This window comes from Neovison vison, chromosome 11, assembly GCF_020171115.1.
Source record: "Neovison vison isolate M4711 chromosome 11, ASM_NN_V1, whole genome shotgun sequence".
In the NCBI taxonomy this organism is placed as follows: Eukaryota; Metazoa; Chordata; class Mammalia; order Carnivora; family Mustelidae; genus Neogale; species Neogale vison.
Genome location: NC_058101.1, coordinates 176,070,459 through 176,093,624, shown reverse-complemented (window position 1 = coordinate 176,093,624; position 23,166 = coordinate 176,070,459). Strand labels below are relative to the sequence as shown.

General features: G+C 35.1%; 1 protein-coding gene across 1 annotated transcript in view; it reads right to left on the bottom strand.

Annotated features, from left to right (window-relative positions):
* Window positions 1–23,166, bottom strand: part of ADAM18 (ADAM metallopeptidase domain 18) — a 199,631-nt gene that overhangs the window by 133,413 nt on the left and 43,052 nt on the right. The window contains exons 6-8 of the mRNA XM_044226000.1: window positions 5,262–5,333; window positions 4,899–5,065; window positions 3,874–3,955 (exon numbers count right to left, since the gene is read on the bottom strand). Of these exons, the coding sequence (XP_044081935.1) occupies window positions 3,874–3,955; window positions 4,899–5,065; window positions 5,262–5,333 (321 nt within the window). The remainder of the gene's footprint in view (window positions 1–3,873; window positions 3,956–4,898; window positions 5,066–5,261; window positions 5,334–23,166) is intronic.

Here is a 23,166-nt window from a genome sequence, read left to right as displayed (position 1 = left end):
AGGATGCAGAGAAAGGAGAACCCTCCTACACTGTTGGTGGGAGTGAAAGCTGGTGCAACCACTCTGGAAAACAGCATGGAGGTTCCTCAAAAAGTTGAAAATAAACCTACCCTATGACCCAGCAATTGCACTCCTGGGTATTTAACCTAAAGATACAAATGTAGTGAACTGAAGGGGGAAAAGCACCCAAATGTTTATAGCAGCAATGTCCACAATAGCCAAACTATGGAAAGAACCTAGATGTCCATCAACAGATGAATGGATAAAGAAGATATGGTATATTTATACACAATGGGAATACTATGCAGCCATCAAAAGAAATGAAATCTTGCCATTTGCGATGACGTGGATGGAACTAGAGGGTACTATTCTTAGTGAATTAAGTCAATTGGAAAAAGACAACTATCATATGATCTCCCTGATATGAGGAAGTGGAGATGCAATGTGAGGGGTTTTGGGGGTAGGAGAAGAATAAATGAAACAAAATGGGATCGGGAGGGAGACAAACCATAAGAGACTCTTAATCTCACAAAACAAACTGAGGGTAGGACGTGGGGAGGGAGAGGGTGATGGAGTTATGGACATTGGGGAGGGTATGTGCTATGGTGAGTGCTGTGAAATGTGTAAACCTGGTGATTCACAGACCTGTACTCCTGGGGCTAAAAATGCATTATATGTTCATTAAAAATTTAAAAATTATTTAAAAAAATAATAATAAAAAAACCTCTCAAATATTTGAGCTGGCACACTAAATTCAAAAACTCAAATATATTTACCTAGATAATAAATTTACTGCTAAATAAAGATTATTCTGTTCTTGTTTGTCCTGAACCCTTAGTTTCTATTTCTTTATTTGTTTCTCCAGGAAAATGTCAACATAAATTCGCAAGATCTTATAAGTTGTTTTGGTTTATAAATTATCCTTTTCTGAGAAAGCCCTTACAATTTGTAATATTAATCTGTGAGGATAAGGGCTGTTGGGATTAAAGTAGGACAGGGTAATCTATGGTCCACAGACCCAATCTGGTGTATGACCAGTATAGTCTGCAAATAAGGATTGTTCTGTATTTTTTAATAGTTGAAAAAAAAACCAAAAAAATAATATTTTGTGACATATGAAATTATATGAGGTTTAAATTTTAGTATTCATGAATAAGTTTTTATTGTAAAATCACCATGCTCATAAATTTATATTTTTCTATATTGGATTTTGCATTACAATGGCAGAGTTTAGTACCATTGAGTACCTGTGATATAGTAGTTCACATGGTCTACAAAGCCTAAAACATTTACTACCTCTTTCTTTATAAGGTTTTCTAATCCTTAAGGTAGAGCTTAAAGTGAATAGGTGTCATCATAAGGCATCCAATTCAAATGAAATTATTACACGATCTTTACACCAGAGAAGTGAGAGGCAACTCTAAGATTAGAAAAGCAGAATGTTGCTACCAACACCAGAACTGGATGAATGAATTAAAAACTATTAGATTGTGCTATTCAGCAGGAGGTACATAACAGAAGGGAGAGCAGTTTCACAGGAACAGGAAGCAATAGTTTTAAGACATTGTTCCAAGCAGGGTCAGTATGTAGAGATACTAAAATATTTCACTGCCACCATCCAATCATCTATATTTGCTGAATATACTCAAAAGCATCAAAGCAAAGAAGCCCAGGGAATGTATATAGTTCCCTGTGCGATAGACCAGAGAAGAGGATTAGTGTGAAGTGGATATGAGAACATTTAGGTGATTGCTCCAAAGTGAAAATATAAAGAAATATTAGAAGATGTAGAAATAAAAGAAAAATTAAATAAGATAAAATAAATTAGATGATGAGTCAACATGCTTTAATTAACAAAGCTCCAGAGAGAAAAGGGAAGCAAATGATTAAATGTAATATAGTAAAATTTCTCAAATCAGAAATAAATAGTATCCAGATTGAAAGGCCTTCAGTACAACTGCCATACTGGATGATGAAAAACAACACTATGTAAGGATAAAAAGATTTAAATGTTTCCATAGAGAAAACAAGTAAAACACACACAAATGAATAAGAATAGCATTAAATTTCTAAAGAAATGGTAAAAGACAAAAGAAAAGACCTTTAAAATTCCAAAGTACAATTATTTTAAAAGTAAAATTAACCAAGCAATCTTTGAAATAATTAAATATATTTTTAATCATGTCACTCTCAAACAATTTAATACACATCTATTTTTAAAGTAAATTATAGAGGCATATAGGCTCCCAAAATGAGTAAGCCAGTCATGAAAAAAAGAATACACATGTCCCAAAAAAGACACAATAGAAAATTTGTAAACACCTATGCAAAAAGTCTAATAGAGATTGGGGAATAAATATACATCCCTAGGGTTAAAAAGAGGATTTTTTTTAAACATGTAGAGAAGTAGAGAAAATTTTTAATTTTATTAGAAAAATTGGGCAAAAGCAATATGATAACAAATACAAATTTGGGAAGAGGCAAAAGTTATGCAATGAAGACAATTTAAGTTTAGTTCATTATTTGGCCCATCAGAGAATAAAACAAAATTCTAATAAGTTATATAATTACAGAGGAGGAATGGAAGAAGTGGCATGTAAGTATGATGAACTATGAGGGTCTTAAATTCTGATTTCAATAATAAGAAGTCAACAGATGTCTAAATTTGAAAATGCAAGAAATTTCATGGGGATATTATTTAGAAATATGGAGTAAAAAATGAATAAACTATTCCTACACATATAAACAGGATAATTTTCACAGACATAATTTTGAACAAATAAATGGCAGACATAAGAATACACACTGCATTATTTAAGTTACATAAAGTTCAAAAAGAGGCCAAACTAACCAAGGATGTGAAGTGTCAGGAAAGTGGTTTTCTTTGGTATAGATAGTCAGTGGAACAAGATATATGATTCACAGTGGTCTTCTGAAATGCTGAAATATTCTATTTCTTGGTCTCTGTGATGTTCATGTCTACATATTGACTTAGTCAAAATTTATTATCCTATATATTTATGATCTTTTCCATGTTCTCTATTATGATATACTCCAGTAAAACTTTTATTTATAAGGAAATGAAAGTGAAAGTATAAGCCAGGAAGAACAATTTTAAAAAATAAGAAAAATAATTCAAGGAGTGTAGTTTTTGCAATGGGGATTCAGTTTGTTTGTTTGTTTTTCAGTAATAGTCCTGTAAGACCACTTATATTTATGATAAGTGAATGTGTATTTCTTGGTAACATATAAATTTTAAAAGAAAAAGTGGAGCTAAATGATTCAACAAATACGCATCTTTTTAAAAGCTGCTCAAAATAGTACTGAAATGATGCATAAATAAGGACAATACAGAACAATGATGGTTAATGAATACATACCTTTGTAACAATTGCATAAAGTACACATAAAATGGAAGCACAAATTCATGATTTTTGTTCTTTAAAGTAGACATGCTCTTTTTTCTATGGCTTAGAAAATCTGATATAAATATTAGTCATTTTGCCTAGTTGGTGAATAAGTATATTAACGTATGTTACACTTCCTTTATGTTATAACTTATAATTAAATAAACTTTCTGAGATTAAAATAATTCTGTCCCAACAAATAAAAAACACACATATAGGGGAAAATGTCAGGTTAATATTCACTACTTTTATTTTATACTATTTAGCTATGTAAAAGAATATGAAATAAAATATATAAAATAATATATATAATATATATGTAATATATCTAATTATAATTATATATTATATATAATATAATAATATAAATATAAATATATAATAAATATAAAATAACAAATATAGTATAAAAATATAAATATAAAATATAAATAAAAAATAGTAAAGAAGGATAAAAATTACATACCATAGCAATATCTGCATCATAGCTTTTATTGCATATTGTGCCAGGAAATGTTGCTCCCAAATATGCAGGACGTTTCCTGTAACTAGATCATTATAGTATAGCCTTTTTTATTGCCATACTTATTCAGAACAATTTACTAGCTTACTTTTAAATTAAATCTCCTATATATTTAAAATGATTTTTCAAACAAACCAATTTTTGATCTGGATATTATCTAATATACTTTACAAAATGGTCAAATCATTAAAAACTATAATTTATTTTTTTAGTTAAATATTTATTTATTTATTTGAGGGTGGAGAGGAGCTGAGGGAGAGGGAGAAGAAGGGAATCTCAAGCAGAGTCATCTCTGAGTGCATTGTGGGGCCTCCGTATCACAGCCCTGAGATCATGACAAGAGCTGAATCCTAAGTTGGACACGTAACCAACTGAGCCACCCAGGCACTCCTAAAATTCATTTTAAATCCAATTTTCTCTCCTCACCTAATTCCTAGACTTGATAAAATTTTACTATCTTGAATTTTCTTCGGTTTTCCTTGTACTGCATGCATTCTTTTGGTTACTAAAAGTTAAACAAAGGGGTTTTCAACTTGTGTAATAAGAAGTCTTGCCTATCTAAAATGTAAGCATTTTCTTAAATTATTACCAAAAATATCTTCTTTAGTCAAAGAGTAGACAAAAAATTATTAACATATTATAGGTTATAGTAACTGAATAGTGACAATTTTGACATTATTAAGAAGCTAAAGCTTATATGTATTCTATAGTATAGTTAACATTATGAAAGTTTATGAAAGGCAAATCTTACATAAATTATATTCTAAAATATATTTTTATATAATTTATTTATGTTGTTTTTATTTTTATCATATTCTCAACTATACTATTGCACTCATGGCAACAGCTATGTTTATTTAAAACTTTCAGGGGGCCTACAGAAATTGAAGAACACAATAAATGTATTAAATTATCAAATTATTGAAATTATTTGATATCTCTTTTTTAATGTAGAACATTGTGCTTACATAAGTAAGAATGTTATGTCATGGGGCCGTGGGATAAGATAGTCCTGTTTCCATATGAGAAGTCTTTGTAATATATCACCAGCATCCCCGTTGGTAGAAATTTTGTTTTTATCTGACCACAATTCCAAGGAGGACAGCATCACAGTCAGTTTGAACTGGGTAAACATCTAAAATAAGATTTATGGCATACTTGTTCAAATAACATTAGTCATTAGTTCAAAATTACATAAAAATAAAGAATAAGTTCAGTTTATTATTCTGGATATAAATAACTGAAGATTTTTAAGTCATTAATTTGTCATGATAGAAATAAGTTTCAGTGATTTTTCATAAAACTATAAATGTAAAAAACTTAAGACTTACAGTGTTGACAAGACCAATAATTTGGATAATTTTCTGTGTTACAGCCATCACTTCTGATCCCATATAATCATACTGAAAAATAATTTTAAGTGATTTAAAAAAAATGTGAGTGAGTGATAGCAATTTTTTATGGTGCGTATATCTTGCTTACACCAGGTAGGTAAACCATGGCATTTGTCAGACAATATAAAGCATATTAATATGAAGATAATAATATTTATAATAAAAGAAACAATAAAAATCATAGGTTTCTGAAATAGATTCTCAATTGTTGATGCTTTAAAGACACTCTCAAACAGAAACAATTGAAATCAAAAAGGCCTAAAATAACTTCATAGATTCCTCCTTAGTATAATGGGATTTTTTTTTTCAGCCAGACACAGAGAAATTTTTTATGACACAGAGGGAATCACAAAACCTCCTGTCACATGGTTGGTAAAAAAAAAAAATCAAATAAATAAATAAATATTTAAAAGTCAAAATGCTTAAATATTTCTACAGAACAAAACTCAGAAATCCCAATTATAAAATATTAAAAACTATGTGGCATAAGAATTTAAAAAATAAGATGAAATTATGTAAAAGCAAGGAGAAAAAAAGTCCTTTGAAACTGGCAAATTCTTGAGAGGACTTAAGATCTTTTTTCTTAAGATTTTATTTATTTGTCAGAGAGAGTGAAAGAGAGAGAACACAAGCAAGGGGAGCTGCAGGCAGAAGGAGAAGCAGGCTCCCCACTGAGCAAGGAGCCCTGCATTGGGATCATGGATCCCAACGATCCTGGGATCATGACCTGAGCCAAAGGCAGATACTTAACCAACTGAGCCACCCAGGTGAGAGGACATAAATTCTTATTTGGGAACTTAATTAACACATGTTCTTTCGAGTCATATTTTGGAAAATGATTAATACTTTTGAAAAAGTTCTAATTTTTTTTAAATGAAAAATTAGAATCCTAGCAAATCTTAGAAATCTGTATAGTTTCCTCAAAATTATGATAGTTAAGGAAATGAATTACTTGTTATAATTGTTGATAATAGAAGTAATGGAAAATTAATTATATATTTCCATTGGATGAATAAGAAATATATTCTAGTCAAAATGTTTTCCTGATAGTCAAAGAAACAGTCCATTGGACAGTTGTTATATACATGAAAGATATCCCCATAAAACACACAAATAGAATAATCCTTACTTATGACAATCTGAGAATATTCAAGATCATCAGAGTAGAAGTATAATTTCATATACTAAATGTCATGACTCTTTGGAAGATATCACTAGCTCCAAAGGTTTATTTCACAAGTTAAAAATTCTCAATATATAGGGAAGACATAGCAATGCTTAAACAGTAGGAAAAAATACATATCACCAAAATATGGAAAACAAAATGGACATGATTAAAAGGAAAATTTAAGAAACCCACAATCCTAGTTTCAGATATTAAGATAATTCTTTTAACAACTGATACAATGAGAGGAAATGTAATAAATATAGAAGATCGGAACAATGGGAGGAGGAGTCAAGATGGTGGAGAAGTAGCAGTCTGAAACTACTTCAGCTAGCAGGAAATCAGCTAGATAGCTTATCTAAACATAAGCAAATCCACTTGCAAATCCAATGGCAGATCGAAGAGAAGAAGAACAGCAATTCTAGAAACAGAAAATCAACCACTTTCTGAAAGGTAGGACTGGCGGAGAAGTGAATCCAAAGTAATGGGAAGATAGACCCTGGGGGGAGGGGCCGGCTCCCGGCAAGCGGCGGAGCAATGGAGCACAAAATCAGGACTTTTAAAAGTCTGTTCCGCTGAGGGAAATTGCTCCAGAGGCTAAACCGGGGTGAAGCCCACGCGGGGTCAGAGTGGCCTCAGGTCCCGCAGGGTCACAGAAGGATCAGGGGTGTCTGAGTGTCGCAGAGGTTGCAAGTATTGGAACAGGGAAGCCGGCTACAGAGACAGAGCCAACAGTAAGCTCACAGCTCGGGGTTACCTTGAACTGGTCGCAAGCTTGGAGAGCTCAGAGCGCAGCTGGAGGTCAGGCAGACGGGAGTTACTGGGCACTGTTCTCTGAGGGCGCACTGAGGAGTGGGGTCACGGGCTCTCGGCTTCTCCAGGCCAGAGACCAGGAGGCTGCCATTTGTATTCCCGTCCTCCGGAACTCTACGGAAAGTGCTCAGGGAACAAAAGCTCCTGAAAGCAAAGCCGAGCGGATTACTAGGCCCGGCCCCTGGTAAGGGCAGTGCAATTCCGCCTGGGGCAAGGACACTTGAGAATCACTACAACAGGCCCCTTCCCCAGAAGATCAACAAGAAATCCAGCCAAGACTAAGTTCACCTACCAAGGAGTGCGGTTTCAATACCAAGGAGAGCAGCAGAATTCCAGTGGAGGAGAAAGTAAAGCACAGAATTCATGGCTTTCTCCCTGTGATTTTTTAGTCTTGCAGTTAATTTAATTTTTTTCTTTTTCATTTTTTTCTCTTCTTCTGCTAAAATGTTTTTTAACTTTTACCCTTCTCTTTTTTAACGTTTTTTAACTAGTTTATCTAATATATATATTTTTTCTTTTTTATACTTTATTCATTTTCTTTTTTTAATTCTTTTCTTTTTTTTTCTTTCTTTTTGAACCTCTTTTTATCCCCTTTCTCCCCCCTCACGATTTCGGATCTCTTCTGATTTGGTTAAAGCATATTTTCCTGGGGTTGTTACCACCCTTTTAGTATTTTACTTGCTCCTTCATATACTCTTATCTGGACAAAATGACAAGGTGGAAAAATTCACCACAAAAAAAAAGAACAAGAGGCAGTACCGAAGGCTAGGGACCTAATCAATACAGACATTGGTAATATGTCAGATCTAGAGTTCAGAATGACAATTCTCAAGGTTCTAGCTGGGCTCGAAAAAGGCATGGAAGATATTAGATAAACCCTCTCAGGAGATATAAAAGCCTCTCTGGAGAAATAAAAGAACTAAAATCTAACCAAGTTGAAATCAAAAAAGCTATTAATGAGGTTCAATCAAAAATGGAGGCTCTCACTGCTAGGATAAATGAGGCAGAAGAAAGAATTAGCGATATAGAAGACCAAATGGCAGAGAATAAAGAAGCTGAGCAAAAGAGGGACAAACAGCTACTGGACCATGAGGGGAGAATTTGAGAGATAAGTGACACCATAAGACGAAACAACATTAGAATAATTGGGATTCCAGAAGAAGAAGAAAGAGAGAGGGGAGCAGAAGGTATACTGGAGAGAATTATTGGGGAGAATTTCCCCAATATGGCAAAGGGAACGAGCATCAAAATTCAGGAGGTTCAGAGAACGCCCCTCAAAATCAATAAGAATAGGCCCACCCCGTCACCTAATAGTAAAATTTACAAGCCTTAGTGACAAAGAGAAAATCCTGAAAGCAGCCCGGGAAAAGAAGTCTGTAAAATACAATGGTAAAAATATTAGATTGGCAGCTGACTTATCCACAGAGACCTGGCGGGCCAGAAAGAGCTGGCATGATATTTTCAGAGCACTAAACGAGAAAAACATGCAGTCAAGAAGACTATATCCAGCTAAGCTATCATTGAAAATAGAAGGAGAGATTAAAAGCTTCCAGGACAAACAAAAACTGAAAGAATTTGCAAACACCAAACCAGCTCTACAGGAAATACTGAAAGGGGTCCTCTAAGCAAAGAGAGAGCCTACAAACGGTAGATCAGAAAGGAACAGAGACCATATACAGTAACAGTCACCTTACAGGCAATACAATGGCACTAAATTCATATCCCTCCAATAGTTACCCTAAATGTTAATGGGCTAAATGCCCCAATCAAAAGTCACAGGGTATCAGAATGGATAAAAAAACAAAACCCATCTATATGTTGCCTCCAAGAAACTCATTTTAAGCCCGAAGACACCTCCAGATTTAAAGTGAGGGGGTGGAAAAAAATTTACCATGCTAATGGACATCAGAAGAAAGCAGTAGTGGCAATCCTTATATTAGATCAGTTAGATTTTAAGCCAAAGACTATAATAAGAGATGAGGAAGGGCACTATATCATACTCAAAGGGTCTGTCCAACAAGAAGATCTAACAATTTTAAATATCTATGCCCCCAACGTGGGAGCAGCCAACTATATAAACCAATTAATAACAAAATCAAAGAAACACATCAACAATAATACAATAATAGTAGGGGACTTTAACACTCCCCTCACTGAAATGGACAGATCATCCAAACAAAAGATAAACAAGGAAATAAAGGCCTTAAACAACACACTGGACCAGATGGACATCACAGATATATTCAGAACATTTCATCCCAAAGCAACAGAATACACATTCTTCTCTAGTGCACATGGAACATTCTCCAGAATAGATCACATCCTCAGTCCTAAATCAGGACTCAACTTGTATCAAAAGATTGGGATCATTCCCTGCATATTTTCAGACCACAATGCTCTGAAGCTAGAATTCAGCCACAAGAGGAAGTTTGGAAAGAACCCAAATACATGGAGACTAAACAGCATCCTTCTAAAGAATGAATGGGTCAACTGGGAAATTAAAGAAGAATTGAAAAGAATCATGGAAACAAATGATAATGAAAATGCAATGGTTCAAAATCTGTGGGACACAGCAAAGGCAGTCTGAGAGGAAAATATATAGTGGTGCAAGCTTTTCTCAAGAAACAAGAAAGGTCTAAGGTACACAACCTAACCCTATACCTAAAGGAGCTGGAGAAAGAACAAGAAAGAAACCCTAAGCCCAGCAGGAGAAGAGAAATCATAAAGATCAGAGCAGAAATCAATGAAATAGAAACCAAAAATACAATAGAACAAATAACGAAACGAGGAGCTGGTTCTTTGAAAGAATTAATAAAATTGATAAAGACCTGGCCAGACTTATCAAAAAGAAAAGAGAAAGGACCCAAATAAATAAAATCATGAATGAAAGAGGAAAGATCACAACTAACACCAAAGAAATACAAACTATTATAAGAACATACTATGAGCAACTCTATGCCAACAAATTTGACAATCTGGAAGAAATGAATGCATTCCTAGAAACATATAAACTACCACAACTGAACCAGGAAGAAATAGCAAGCCTGAACAGACCCAACACCAGTAAGGAGATTGAAACAGTCATTAAAAATCTCCAAACAAACAAAAGCCCAGGGCCAGACGGCTTCCCGGGGGAATTCTACCAAACATTAAAAGAAGAACCTATTCCTATTCTCCTGAAACTGTTCCAAAAAATAGAAATGGAAGGAAAACTTCCAAACTCATTTTATGAGGCCAGCATCACCTTGATCCCAAAACCAGACAAGGATCCTGTCAAAAAAGAGAGCTATAGACTAATATCCCTGATGAACACAGATGCGAAAATTCTCACCAAAATACTAGCCAATAGGATTCAACAGTACATTAAAAGGATTATTCACCACGACCAAGTGGGGTTTATTCCAGGGCTGCAAGATTGTTTCAAAATCTGCTAATCAGTCAATGTGATACAACACATCAATAAAAGAAAGAACAAGAACCATATGATACTCTCAATAGATGCTGAAAAAGCATTTGACAAAGTACAGCATCCCTTCCTGATCAAAACTCTTCAAAGTGCAGGGATAGAGGGCACATACCTCAGTACCATCAAAACCATCTATGAAAAACCCACTGCAAATATCATTCTCAATAGAGAAAAACTGAAAACTTTTCCGCTAAGGTCAGGAACACGGCAGGGATGTCCATTATCACCACTGCTATTCAACATAGTACTAGAAGTCCTAGCCTAGCAATCAGACAACAAAAGGAAATTAAAGGTATCCAAATTGGCAAAGAAGAAGTCAAACTATCACTCTTCGCAGATGATATGATACTATATGTGGAAAACCCAAAAGACTCCACTCCAAAACTGCTAGAACTTGTACAGGAATTCAGTAAAGTGTCAGGATATAAAATCAATGCACAGAAATCAGTTGCATTTCTCTACACCAACAACAAGACAGAAGAAAGAGAAATTAAGGAGTCAATCCCATTTACAATTGCACCCAAAACCATAAGATACCTAGGAATAAACCTAACCAAAGAGGCACAGAATCTATACTCAGAAAACTATAAAGTACTCATTAAAGAAATTGATGAAGACACAAAGAAATGGAAAAATGTTCCATGCTCCTGGATTGGAAGAACAAATATTGTGAAAATGTCTATGTTACCTAAAGCAATCTACACATTTAATGCAATTCCTATCAAAGTACCATCCATCTTATTCAAAGAAATGGAACAAATAATCCTAAAATTTATATGGAACCAGAAAAGACCTCGAATAGCCAAAGGGATATTGAAAAAGAAAGCCAAAGTTGGTGGCATCACAATTTCGGACTTCAAGCTCTATTACAAAGCTGTCATCATCAAGACAGCATGGTACTGGCACAAAAACAGACACATAGATCAATGGAACAGAATAGAGAGCCCAGAAATAGACCCTCACCTCTATGTTCAACTAATCTTCGACAAAGCAGGAAAGAATGTTCAATGGAAAATAGACAGCTTCTTTAATAAATGGTGTTGGGAAAATTGGACAGCCACGTGCAGAAAAATGAAATTGGACCATTTCCTTACACCACACATGAAAAATAGACTCAAACTGGATGAAGGGCCTCAATGTGAGAAAGGAATCCATCAAAATCCTTGAGGAGAACACAGGCAGCAACCTCTTCGACCTCAGTCGCAGCAACCTCTTCCTAGGAACATCACCAAAGGCAAGGGACACAAGGGCAAAAATGAACTATTGGGATTTCATCAAGATCAAAAGCTTTTTCACAGCAAAGGAAACAGTTAACAAAATCAAAAGACAACTGACAAAATGGGAGAAGATATTTGCAAACGACATATCAGATAAAGGACTAGTGTCCAAAATCTATAAAGAACTTAGCAAACTCAACACCCAAAGAACAAATAATCCAATCAAGAAATGGGCAGAGGACATGAACAGACATTTCTGCAAAGAAGACTTCCAGATGGCCAACAGACACATGAAAAAGTGCTCCATATCACTCGGCATCAGTGAAATACAAATCAAAACCACAATGAGATATCACTTCACACCAGTCAGAATGGCTAAAATCAACAAGTCAGGAAATGACAGATGCTGGCGAGGATGCGGAGAAAGGGGAACCCTCCTACACTGTTGGTGGGAATGCAAGCTGGTGCAACCACTCTGGAAAACAGCATGAAGGTTCCTCAAAATGTTGAAGATAGAACTGCCCTATGACCCAGCAATTGCACTACTGGGTATTTACCCTAAAGATACAAACGTAGTGATCCAAAGGGGCTTGTGCACCCGAATGTTTATAGCAGCAATGTCCACAATAGCCAAACTATGGAAAGAACCTAGATGTCCATCAACAGATGAATGGATCAAGAAGAAGTGGTATATATACACAATGGAATACTATGCAGCCATCAAAAGAAATGAAATCTTGCCATTTGTGACAATATGGATGGAACTAGAGCGTATCATGCTTAGCGAAATAAGTCAAGCAGAGAAAGACAACTATCATATGATCTCCCTGATATGAGGAAGTGGTGATGCAACATGGGGGCTTAAGTGGGTAGGAGAAGAATCAATGAAACAAGATGGGATTGGGAGGGGGGATTGGGAGGGAGACAAACCATAAGTGACTCTTAATCTCACAAAACAAACTGAGGGTTGCTGGGGGGAGGGGGCTTGGGAAAAGGGGGGTGGGGTTATGGACATTGGGGAGGGTATGTGCTTTGGTGAGTGCTGTGAAGTGTGTAAACCTGGCGATTCACAGACCTGTACCCCTGGGGATAAAAGTATATATTTATAAAAAATAAAAAAAATTTTTAAAAACTAATGTTATTTAAAATATTTTAGATATATCATAAATTCCACCGATCCTTTTGATCTCATATACTAAATCAATGGTGAATTCATGTCCCATCTTCATATTTAAAAATCCTTAGTGATTTTAACTCTGCATTTTTCTGCTGAATGAGTTGCACAACAGTAGATACTACCATCAAGATGTTCTAAAATCATTAGCACTTTTTATTTGCTTTCCTTCTACTCATGAGATGCACTGGTTTCACTTTTTCTTTTGGTGTTTTTTTTTTTTTTCTTTTGGTTGTTTCCAAAGCTCACTTCAATATTATAAATATTTGCAATATATTCATAGCTTATTAAATCACTACATCACTTAAATTTGAATAAATTTAAATTATATGCTTGAGAGAGGAGGCTGTTTGTCTGATTATTGAATATTGTTTCATTTCTTCCTTTTTTGTTTTTGAGAATGAACAAGCTATATCTACAATCTCAAAGTTGTCTTCCTCTATAACTAAGATTTTAATCTAAGTTTCCAACATAAAGAAAAGATACAGATTTATTGAACTTATCTTTTGTTTAATTGGCATGACGCTCATGGAATGGTTTAATATTTGTATCATCATTTATTAAAACCAATATTATATTAAAATAAAAAAAAGAAGATCTGAACAATGCAATTAAAATATTTGACTCATTAATATACAAAGAGTACTGCATCTAACAAGGGCAGAATGTAATAAATCCTTTCCAAATGCATGTGGACCATTTACAAAATTGACCATATACTGGGCCACAAGGGAAATCACAATAGATTTCCAAAATTTTACGTCATTCAGATTGTGCTCTTTTACCAATATGGAAAAAACAAAAACCTAGATATGAGCAACTAAAATATAACTTGAAAATCCCCAAATATTTTTAATCTAACCAGCACAATTCTAAATTACCCAAGGGTCACATACACAGACACAGACACACACACACACACACAAATTAGAAAATGATTTAGAAAAACTGAAATGATGATACAAATCAGACTTATCAAAACTTGAGTTGCTAAAAACAAACAAAAGCCCTTGTATTAGTTACTCATTGACTAGAAATATATTTTAACAGTGTATATACTAGAAAATTTAAAAAATGCATAAAATCAGTGATATTCAAATGAAAGAAACTAAAAGGGATGAAACAACAAAGAAAAGATGAGAAAGCAATAAATTGTTAGATCTTCCTGGTGTATAGACCCTTTAGGAATAAGGTAGTGGACAGACTTTATGTCTGACTACAGCCTTTAGTTTAAAATCTAATTTATCTGATATGAGAATCACTACTCTAGCTTTATTTTGAGGCCTATTGGCATGAAAGATGCTTCTATATCCCTTCACTTTCAGTCTGGATGTATCCTTAAGTTCAAAATGGGTCTCTTGTAGACAACATATGGACAGGTCCTGTCGTTTTATCCAATCTGCAACCCTGTGCCACTTTATGGGAGTATTTAGGCCATTCACGTTGAGAGTGATTATTGAAAAATATGTTTTTATTGACATCGTGTTGACTGTGAAGTTCTTGTTTCTATAGATGGTCTCTGTAAATTTCTGTCCAATGATATTCTTTTTTTTTTCCTCTCTTATAGGACCCCCCTTAATATTTCTTGTAGTGCTGGCTTGGTGGTAATATACTCTTTTAAACCTTGCCAGTCTTGGAAGCTCTTTATCTCTGTATCCATTTTGAATGTCAGTCTTGCTGGATAAAGTATTCTTGATTGCATGTTCTTCGCATTTAGTGCCCTGAACATGTCTTACCAGCCCTTTCTGGCTTTCCATGTTTCTATGGGCAGGTCTGACATTATTCTGATGGACCTTCCTCTTTATGTAAGGAATCTCTTCCTCAGAGTTGCTCTCAAAAGTTCTTGTCTAAAATTATGATTTGACAGTCTTCAATCAAGTGCCTTGAAGTCTTTCTAGATTCATTCATCATGGGGGTGTTCTTTCTACCTCTAGGACATGAATGCTTGTTCTGTTCCCCAGATTGGGAAAATTTTCATGGAGAATTTGTTCATCTATATCCTCTAGTCTTCTTTCTTTCTCCTCACCCTCAGGGATCCAAGTAATTCTGATATTGGAACATTTCATGTCATCATTTAATTTCCATAATTCTGTTTTATGGCTTCTAAGCTGTTTGTTCCAGGCCTCCTCCTGATCCTTTTCCTCTATCAGTTTGTAAATATTTATGCCCCCAATATAGGAGCAACCAACTACTTAAGACAACTGTTAACCAAGAAAAAGAGTCATATCAATATGAATACATTACTTTTAGGGGATCTTAACACACCACTCTCAGTAATAGATCATCCAAGCATGAAATCAATAAAGAAACAAGAGCACTGAATGACACATTGGACCAGATGGACCTCATAGATATATACAGAACATTCCACCCTAAAACAACAGAATACTCATTTTTCTCAAGCACACATGGAACTTTCTCCATAATAGACCACATACTAGGTCACAAAAAGGACTCAACTGATACCAAAAGATTGATATTATTCCCTGCTTATTCTTAGACTGCAATGCTTTGAAACTGGAACTCAATCACAAGACAAAGTTTGGATGGAACACAAATACTTGGAAGCTAAAGACTGTCCTACTCAAGAATGTTTGGGTCAATCAGGAAATCTAAGAAGAACTTAAAAAATTCATAAAAACCAATGAGAATGAAAACATATCAGCCCCAAACCTATGGGATACAGCAAAGGCAGTAATAAGGGGAAAATATATAGCCACTCAAGCCTCTCTCAAAAAAAAGGAAAAATCCTGAATACAGCAGCTCTCTATAGACCTCAAAGAACTGGAGAAACAACAAACTAAGCCAACCCCCCACACAAGAATCTAATCAAGATTAGAGCAGAGATGAATGAGATAGAAACTAGGGATACAGTAGAACATATCAACGAAACGAGAAGCTGTTTTTTTTTTAAAGAATCAATAAGATTGAAAAACCACTGACCAAACTAATCCAAAAAAAGTAGAGAAGACCCAAATTAACAAAATTATGAATGAAAAGGGAGAGATCACAGCACCAAGGAAATAGAAACAATCATCAGAAATTATTATCAGGGCACCTGGGTGGCTCAGTGGGTTAAGCCGCTGCCTTCGGCTCAGGTCATGATCTCAGGGTCCTGGGATCGAGTCCCGCATCGGGCTCTCTGCTCGGCAGGGAGCCTGATTCCTCCTCTCTCTCTCTGCCTGCCTCTCTGCCTACTTGTGATCTCTCTCTGTCAAATAAATAAATAAAATCTTTAAAAAAAAAAAGAAAGAAATTATTATCAACAGTTATATGCCAATAAGTTAAGCAACCTAGATGAATGAGATGCATTCCTGAAAACCTACAAACTTCCAAAACTGAATCAGGAAGAAATTGACAACCTGAATAGACCAATATCTAGTAACAAGATTGAAGCAGTGATCAAAAACCTCCCAAAAAACAAGAGCTCAGGACCTGATGGATTCCCTGGGGAAATCTACCAAACATTCAAAGAAGAAATAATCCTATTCTCCTGAAGCTATTTCAAAACACTGAAACAGAAGGAAAACTTTCATACTCTTTATATGAAGTCAGCATTACCCTGATCCCCAAACCAGGCAAAGACCCCACCAAAAAGGAGAATTTTAGACAAATATCCCTGATGAATATGTATGCCAAGATTCTCAACAAGATCCTAGCTAATAAGATCAAACTGTACATTAAAAAGATTATACACCATGACCAGGTGGGATTTATCCATAGGATGCAAGGGTGGTTCAACATTTGCAAATCAATGAATTTGTGATAGAACAATTTGTGATAGAACAAATCAGTAAGAGAAGAGAGAAGAACCAGATGGTCCTCTCAATTGATGCAGAAAAAGCATCTGACAAAATCCAGCATCTGTTCCTGATTAAAATGCTTCAAAGTATAGGGGTAGAGGGAACATTCCTCAACTTCATAAAATCTATCTATGAAAAAAACGACATCGAATATCATCCTCAATGGGAAAAAGTTGACAGCCTTCCTTCTGAGATCAGGAACACAAGGATGCCCACTCTCACCACTGTTGTTCAACATAGTATTAGAAGTCCTAGCAGCAGCAATTAGACAACAAAGAGAAATAAAGTGTATTCAGATTGGCAAAAAAGAAGTCAAACTCTCTCTCTTCACAGATGACATGATACTTAATATGGAAAGCCCAAAAGACTCCACCCCCAAACTACTAGATTTCATTCAGTAATTCAGTAATGTGGCAGGGTACAAGATCAATGTACAGAAATCAGTTGCTTTTTTACACATGAAGATTGAAAATACAGAAAGGGAAATGAGAGAATCGATTCCATTTACTATAGCACCAAGAACCATAACATCTGGGAAGAACCTAACCAAAAAGGTAAAGGATCTGTACTCAAGTAACTATGGAACATTCATGAAAGAAATTGAAGAAGACATAAAAAGACAGAAAAGCATTCCATGCTCATGGATCAGAAGAATAAACACTTAAAATGTCGATACTGCCCAGAAGCAATCTATACTTTCAATGCCATCCTGATCAAAATTCCACCAGCATTTTTCAAAGTGCTGGAACAATCCTAAAATTTGCATGGAATCAGGAAAGACCCTGAATTGCTAAGGAACTGTTGAAAAAGAAAAAGGTGGGAGCATCACATTGCTGGATTTCAAGCTTCACTACAAAGCTGTGATCACCAAGACAGCATGGTACTGGCACAAAACAGACACATAGACCAGTGGAATAGAGTTGAGAGCCCAGATATGGACCCACAACTCTATGGTCAACTAATGTTTGAAAAAGCAGGAAAAAATATCCAGTGGAAAAAAAAAAGATAGTCTCTTCAATAAATGGTACTGAGAAAATTGGGCAGCTATGAATAGAAGAATGAAACTTAAGCATTCTCTTACACAAATATAAACTCAAAATGGATAAAAGATCTCAACATGAGGCAGGAATCCATCAGAATCCTAGAGGAGAACATAGGCAGTAACTTCTTTGACATTAGTTACAGTAACTTCTTTCAAGATATGTTTCCAAAGGCAAAGGAAACAAAAGCAAAAATGAACTTTTGGGACTTTGTCAAGATCAAAAGCTTCTGCACAGCAAAGGAAACAGTCAACAAAACAAAGAGGCAACCCACAGAATGGGAGAAAATATTCACAAGTGAAACTACAGACAAAGGGCTGATATCCAAGATCTATAAAGAATTCCTCAAACTCAAAACACAGAACAGATAATCATGTCAAAAAAATGGGCAGAAGACATGAACAGACACTTCTCCAATGAAGACATATAAATGGCTAACACATGGAAATATGTTCATCATCATTAGCCATCAGGGAGATTCAAATGAAAACCACATTGAGATACCACCTTACATCAGTTAGAATGGCCAAAATTAACAAGACAATAAACAGCATGTTGGAGAAGATGTGGAGAAAGGAGAATCCTCTTACACTGTTTGGGGGGGATGCAAGTTGGTGCAGCCACTTTGGAAAACAGTGTGGAGATTCTTTAAGAAATTAAAAATAGAGCTTCCCTATGACCCTGCAATTGCACTACTGGGTATTTGCCCCCAAAGATACAGATATAGTTAAAAGAAGGGCCATCTCTACCCTAATGTTCATAGTCATCAAACTGTGGAAAGAGCCAAGATGCCCTTCAATGGACAAATGAATAAAGAAGATATGGTCCATGTATACAATGGAGTTATTATGCTTCCGGCAGAAAGGTTGAATATCCAACTTTTGTATCAACATGGATGGGACTGGAAGAGATTTTGCTGAGTGAAATAATTCAAGCAGAGAGAGTCAATTCTCATAATGGTTGCACTTACTTGTGGAGCATAATGAATAACACAGAAACCATTTGGAGATGGAGAGAAGTGAGTTGGGGGAAATCGGAGGGAGAGACAGCCATGAGAGACTGTGGGCTCTGAGAAACAAAAAGGGTTTTGGAAGGATGGGTTGGAGGTGGTGTGAGCCTGGTGGTGGGTATTATGGAGGGCACATATTACATGGAGCACTAGGTATGGCACATAAACAATGAATTTTGGATCACTGAAAAAAAATTTTAGAAAAGAAAGCAATAAATTAGGAAATAAACATAAAAATAAAGTAATAAAAATAAAGATTCTTTGAAAAGATGGGTATAATTGATACCCTTAAAAGTACTATCAAGAAAATTGAGATATGATATAAATTACCAATATCAAGCATAAATGAGGCCAAAATACACATCCTACAAGATAATGAAAGGCTAGTAATTGACTATTAAAACATTTTTGCCAATATATTTTTATGTTATGTTAGTCATTAGTTTTTGATGTAGTGTTCCACGATTCATTGTTTGCATTTAACACCCAGTGTTGCATGCAAGACAGTATGCCAATATTTTTAATTTTTTTTATCTTCTGTAAGTATCAAGTTTTGTTTTAAATTCTAGTTGGTTAACATACTCTGTAATATTTGTTTCAGGAGTAGAATTTAGTGATTCATCAATTATATATAGCAGTCAGTGCTCATCACAGTTAAGTTTCCTTCTTAATACCTAACCCCAATATAGCCCATCCCCCCACCCATCAATCTTCAGTTTGTTCTCTAAAGTTAATAGGCTCTTACAGTTTGCCACCAATGGTGTGAGAGTTTTGCCTTTTCTCCACTTCCTCACCAATACCTGTTGCTTCCTGTGTTGTTAATTTTAGCCATTCCGACAGGTGTAAGGTGATATCATGATTTTGATTTCTATTTCTCTGGTGATGAGTGATATTTAGCATCTTTTTATCTGTTTGTTAGCCATCTGCCTATCTTCTTTGGGAAGATGTCTATTCATGTCTTCTGACCATTTCTTAAATGGATTATTTGGTTTTTGGTTGTTGAGTTTGATATATTTTTACATATTTTGGATACTAACTTTTTATCAGATATGTCACTTGAAAATATCTTCTTCCATTCCATAGGTTGCCTTTAAGTTTTGTTTAATGTTTCTTTCACTACACAGAAGTTTTTTTTTTATCTTGGTGAAGTCCAAATGGTTAATTTTTGCTTTTGTTTCCCTTGCCTCCAGAGATGTATCCAGTAAAAAGTTGCTACAGCCAATGTCAAAGAGGTTGTTGCCTGTGTTCCCCTCTATGATTTTGATGGTTTCCTGTCTCACATTTGGGTCTTTCACAAATTCTGAATTTATTTTTATGGATAGTATAGAAAGTGGTCCGGTCTCATTCTTTTGAGTTTTGCTATCCAGTTTGCCCAATATGATTTGTTGAAGAGACTATCTTTTTTTGATAGAATATTCTTTACTGATTTGTTGATGATTAGTTCACTATAGCATTGAGGATACATTTCTGGGTTTTCTATTCTGTTCCATTCATCTATGTGTCTGTTTCTGTGCCAGTACCATGCTGTCTTGATGACTAGAGCTTTGTTATTATACTTTGAAATGAGGAATTGTGATGCCTACAGCTCTGCTTTTCTTTTTGAAGTTTGCTTTGTCTATTCAGGGTCTTTTGGGGTTCCACCCATATTTTAGGATTATTTGATTTGGTGGTGTTGTGATGCTGATTGTAATAAATGTATAGATAGCTTTGGATAGTATAGAAGTTTTAACAATATTTGTTTTTCCAATCCATTAGCATGGAGTGTTTTCCCATTCCTCTTCACTATCTTTCGTAAGTGTTCTATAGTTTTCAGAGTACAGATCTTTTCTCTGTAAATAAATAGTTCTCTGTTTCTACAGAGATAACTGTTCTCTGTAGAACAGTTATCTCTGTAAATAAATAGTTACATTTATTCATAGCTATTTTATGATTTTTGGTGCAATTGTAAATGGAATTGATTCTTTGATTTCTCTTTCTATAGCTTCATTATTAGTGTATAGAAATGCAACATATTTCTGTGTGTTAATTTTGTAGTCTGTAACTTTACTGAATTTGTGTATCAGTTCCAGCAAATTTTTGGTGGAGTCTTCTGGGTTTTCTACAGAGTATCATGTCATCTACAAAGAGTGGAAATTTGATTCCTTCCTTGATGATTTGGATAGATTTTATGCCCTTCTGTTGTCTGGTTGCTGAGGCAACTGGAACATAGTTCCAGTGCTATGTTAAAAAACAAAGGTGACAGTGGACATCCCTGTCTTGGTTCTGAACATAGAGGAAAAGCTCTCAGTTTTTCCCCATTGGGGATGATATTAGCTCATCATACGTTCTTTTTGTGATGTTGAGGTGTGTTTTCTCTATAACAACACTGCAGAGAGTTTTTATCAAAAAAGATACTGTATTTTGTGAAATGCTTTTTCTGCATCTATTGAGAGACTCATATGGTTCTTGTCCTTTCTTTAATTAATGTGATGTATCACATTGATTGATTTCTGGGTGTTGAATCATGCTTGGAGCCCAGGAATAAATCCCATTTGGTCATGTGAATAATCCTTTTAATGTACTGTTGGACCTATTAGCTAGTATCTTGAGGAGAATTTTGGCATCTATGTTCGTCAGAGATATTGGTCTGTAATTCTTTTTGTTGCAGGTCTTTGTCTGATTTGGGGATCAAGGAAATGCTGGTATCATAGAGTGAATTTGGAAGTTTTCCTTCCATTTCCACTTTTGAAACAGCTTCTGAAGAATAAGTGTTATTGTTTCTTTAAATGTTTGGCAGAATTCTGCTGGGAGGCCATCTGGCCCTGGACCCTGTTGGGAGATTTTTTTTTTTTAAAGAGTTTTATTTATTTATTTGACAGAGAGAGACGGAGAGATCACAAGTAGGCAGAGAGAGAGGGGAAGCAGGCTCCCCGCCGAGATCCCAATGCGGGCCTTGATCCTAGGACCCTGAGATCATGACCTGAGCGGAAGGCAGAGGTTTAACCACTGAGCCACCCAGGCGCCCCCTGTTGGGAGATTTTTGATTACTGTTTCAATTTTTTTGCTGGTTATGCAACTGTTCAAATTTTCTTTTCATCCTGTTTCAATTTTGGTAATTTATATATTTATAGTAACTAACCTATTTCTTCCCAATTATGCAATTTTTGGAAGATTTTTCACAATATTCTCTTATGATTGTATTTCTTTGTTGTTGGTTGTGATCTCTCCCCTTTCATTCATGAATTTATTTATTTGGGTCCTTCCTTTCTATTTTCTTTTTTATAAATCTGACTAGAGGTTTATCAATTTTATTAATTATTTCAAGAACCAGCTCCTAGATTACTGATCCATTCTGGACTTTTGTTTGTTTGTTTGTTTACATATCATTGATATCTGCTCTAATCTTTATTATTACCCTCCTTCAGCCGACTTTGGATTTATTTGTTATTCTTTTCATGTTCCTTTCAGTGTAGGTTAGATTGTATATTTGAGACTGTTCTTGTTTTTTAAGGAAAGCCTGTATTGCTATATTTCTCCCTCTTTTGACTGCTTTTGCTGTATCCTAAAAGTTTCAGACTGTTGTGTTTTCATTTCCATTTGCTTCCATGTATTTCTTCTTTATTGTATTGTATTGTATTTCTTCATTTCTTCTTTAATTTCCTGGTTAACTCACTCATTCTTCAGTAGGATGTTCTTTAACCTCCATCTATTTGTAGTCTTCCCAAATTTTTTCTTGTAGTTGACCAGTAGTTTTATAGCACTATGGTCTGAAAATATGCATGGTATGATCTCGATGTTTTGTACCACTTGAAACCTGATTTGTGACCCAGTATATGATCTATTTTGGAGAATGTTCCATGTGCCCTGAAGAAGAATGTGTACTCTGCTGTTTGAGGATGAATAGTTCTGAAGATATCTGCTAAGTCCACCTGGTTCAGTGTGGTCATTCAAAGCCATTGTTTCCTTTTTGATTTTCTGCTTAAATATTGAGGTATGTTCAGCAAGGTAACTGGATAGTATTCTCCAATACAAGAAAGGTATCAGGAAAGACAAGAAAGATTTCAAGGTATAGGAAACACACAGAAAGACCACAATACCATAACATATCAGAAGAGAATAAAGACATTACAACTCAATGGAGTGTAGGATCCTAGATTGGAGGATGGGCAAGAAAAA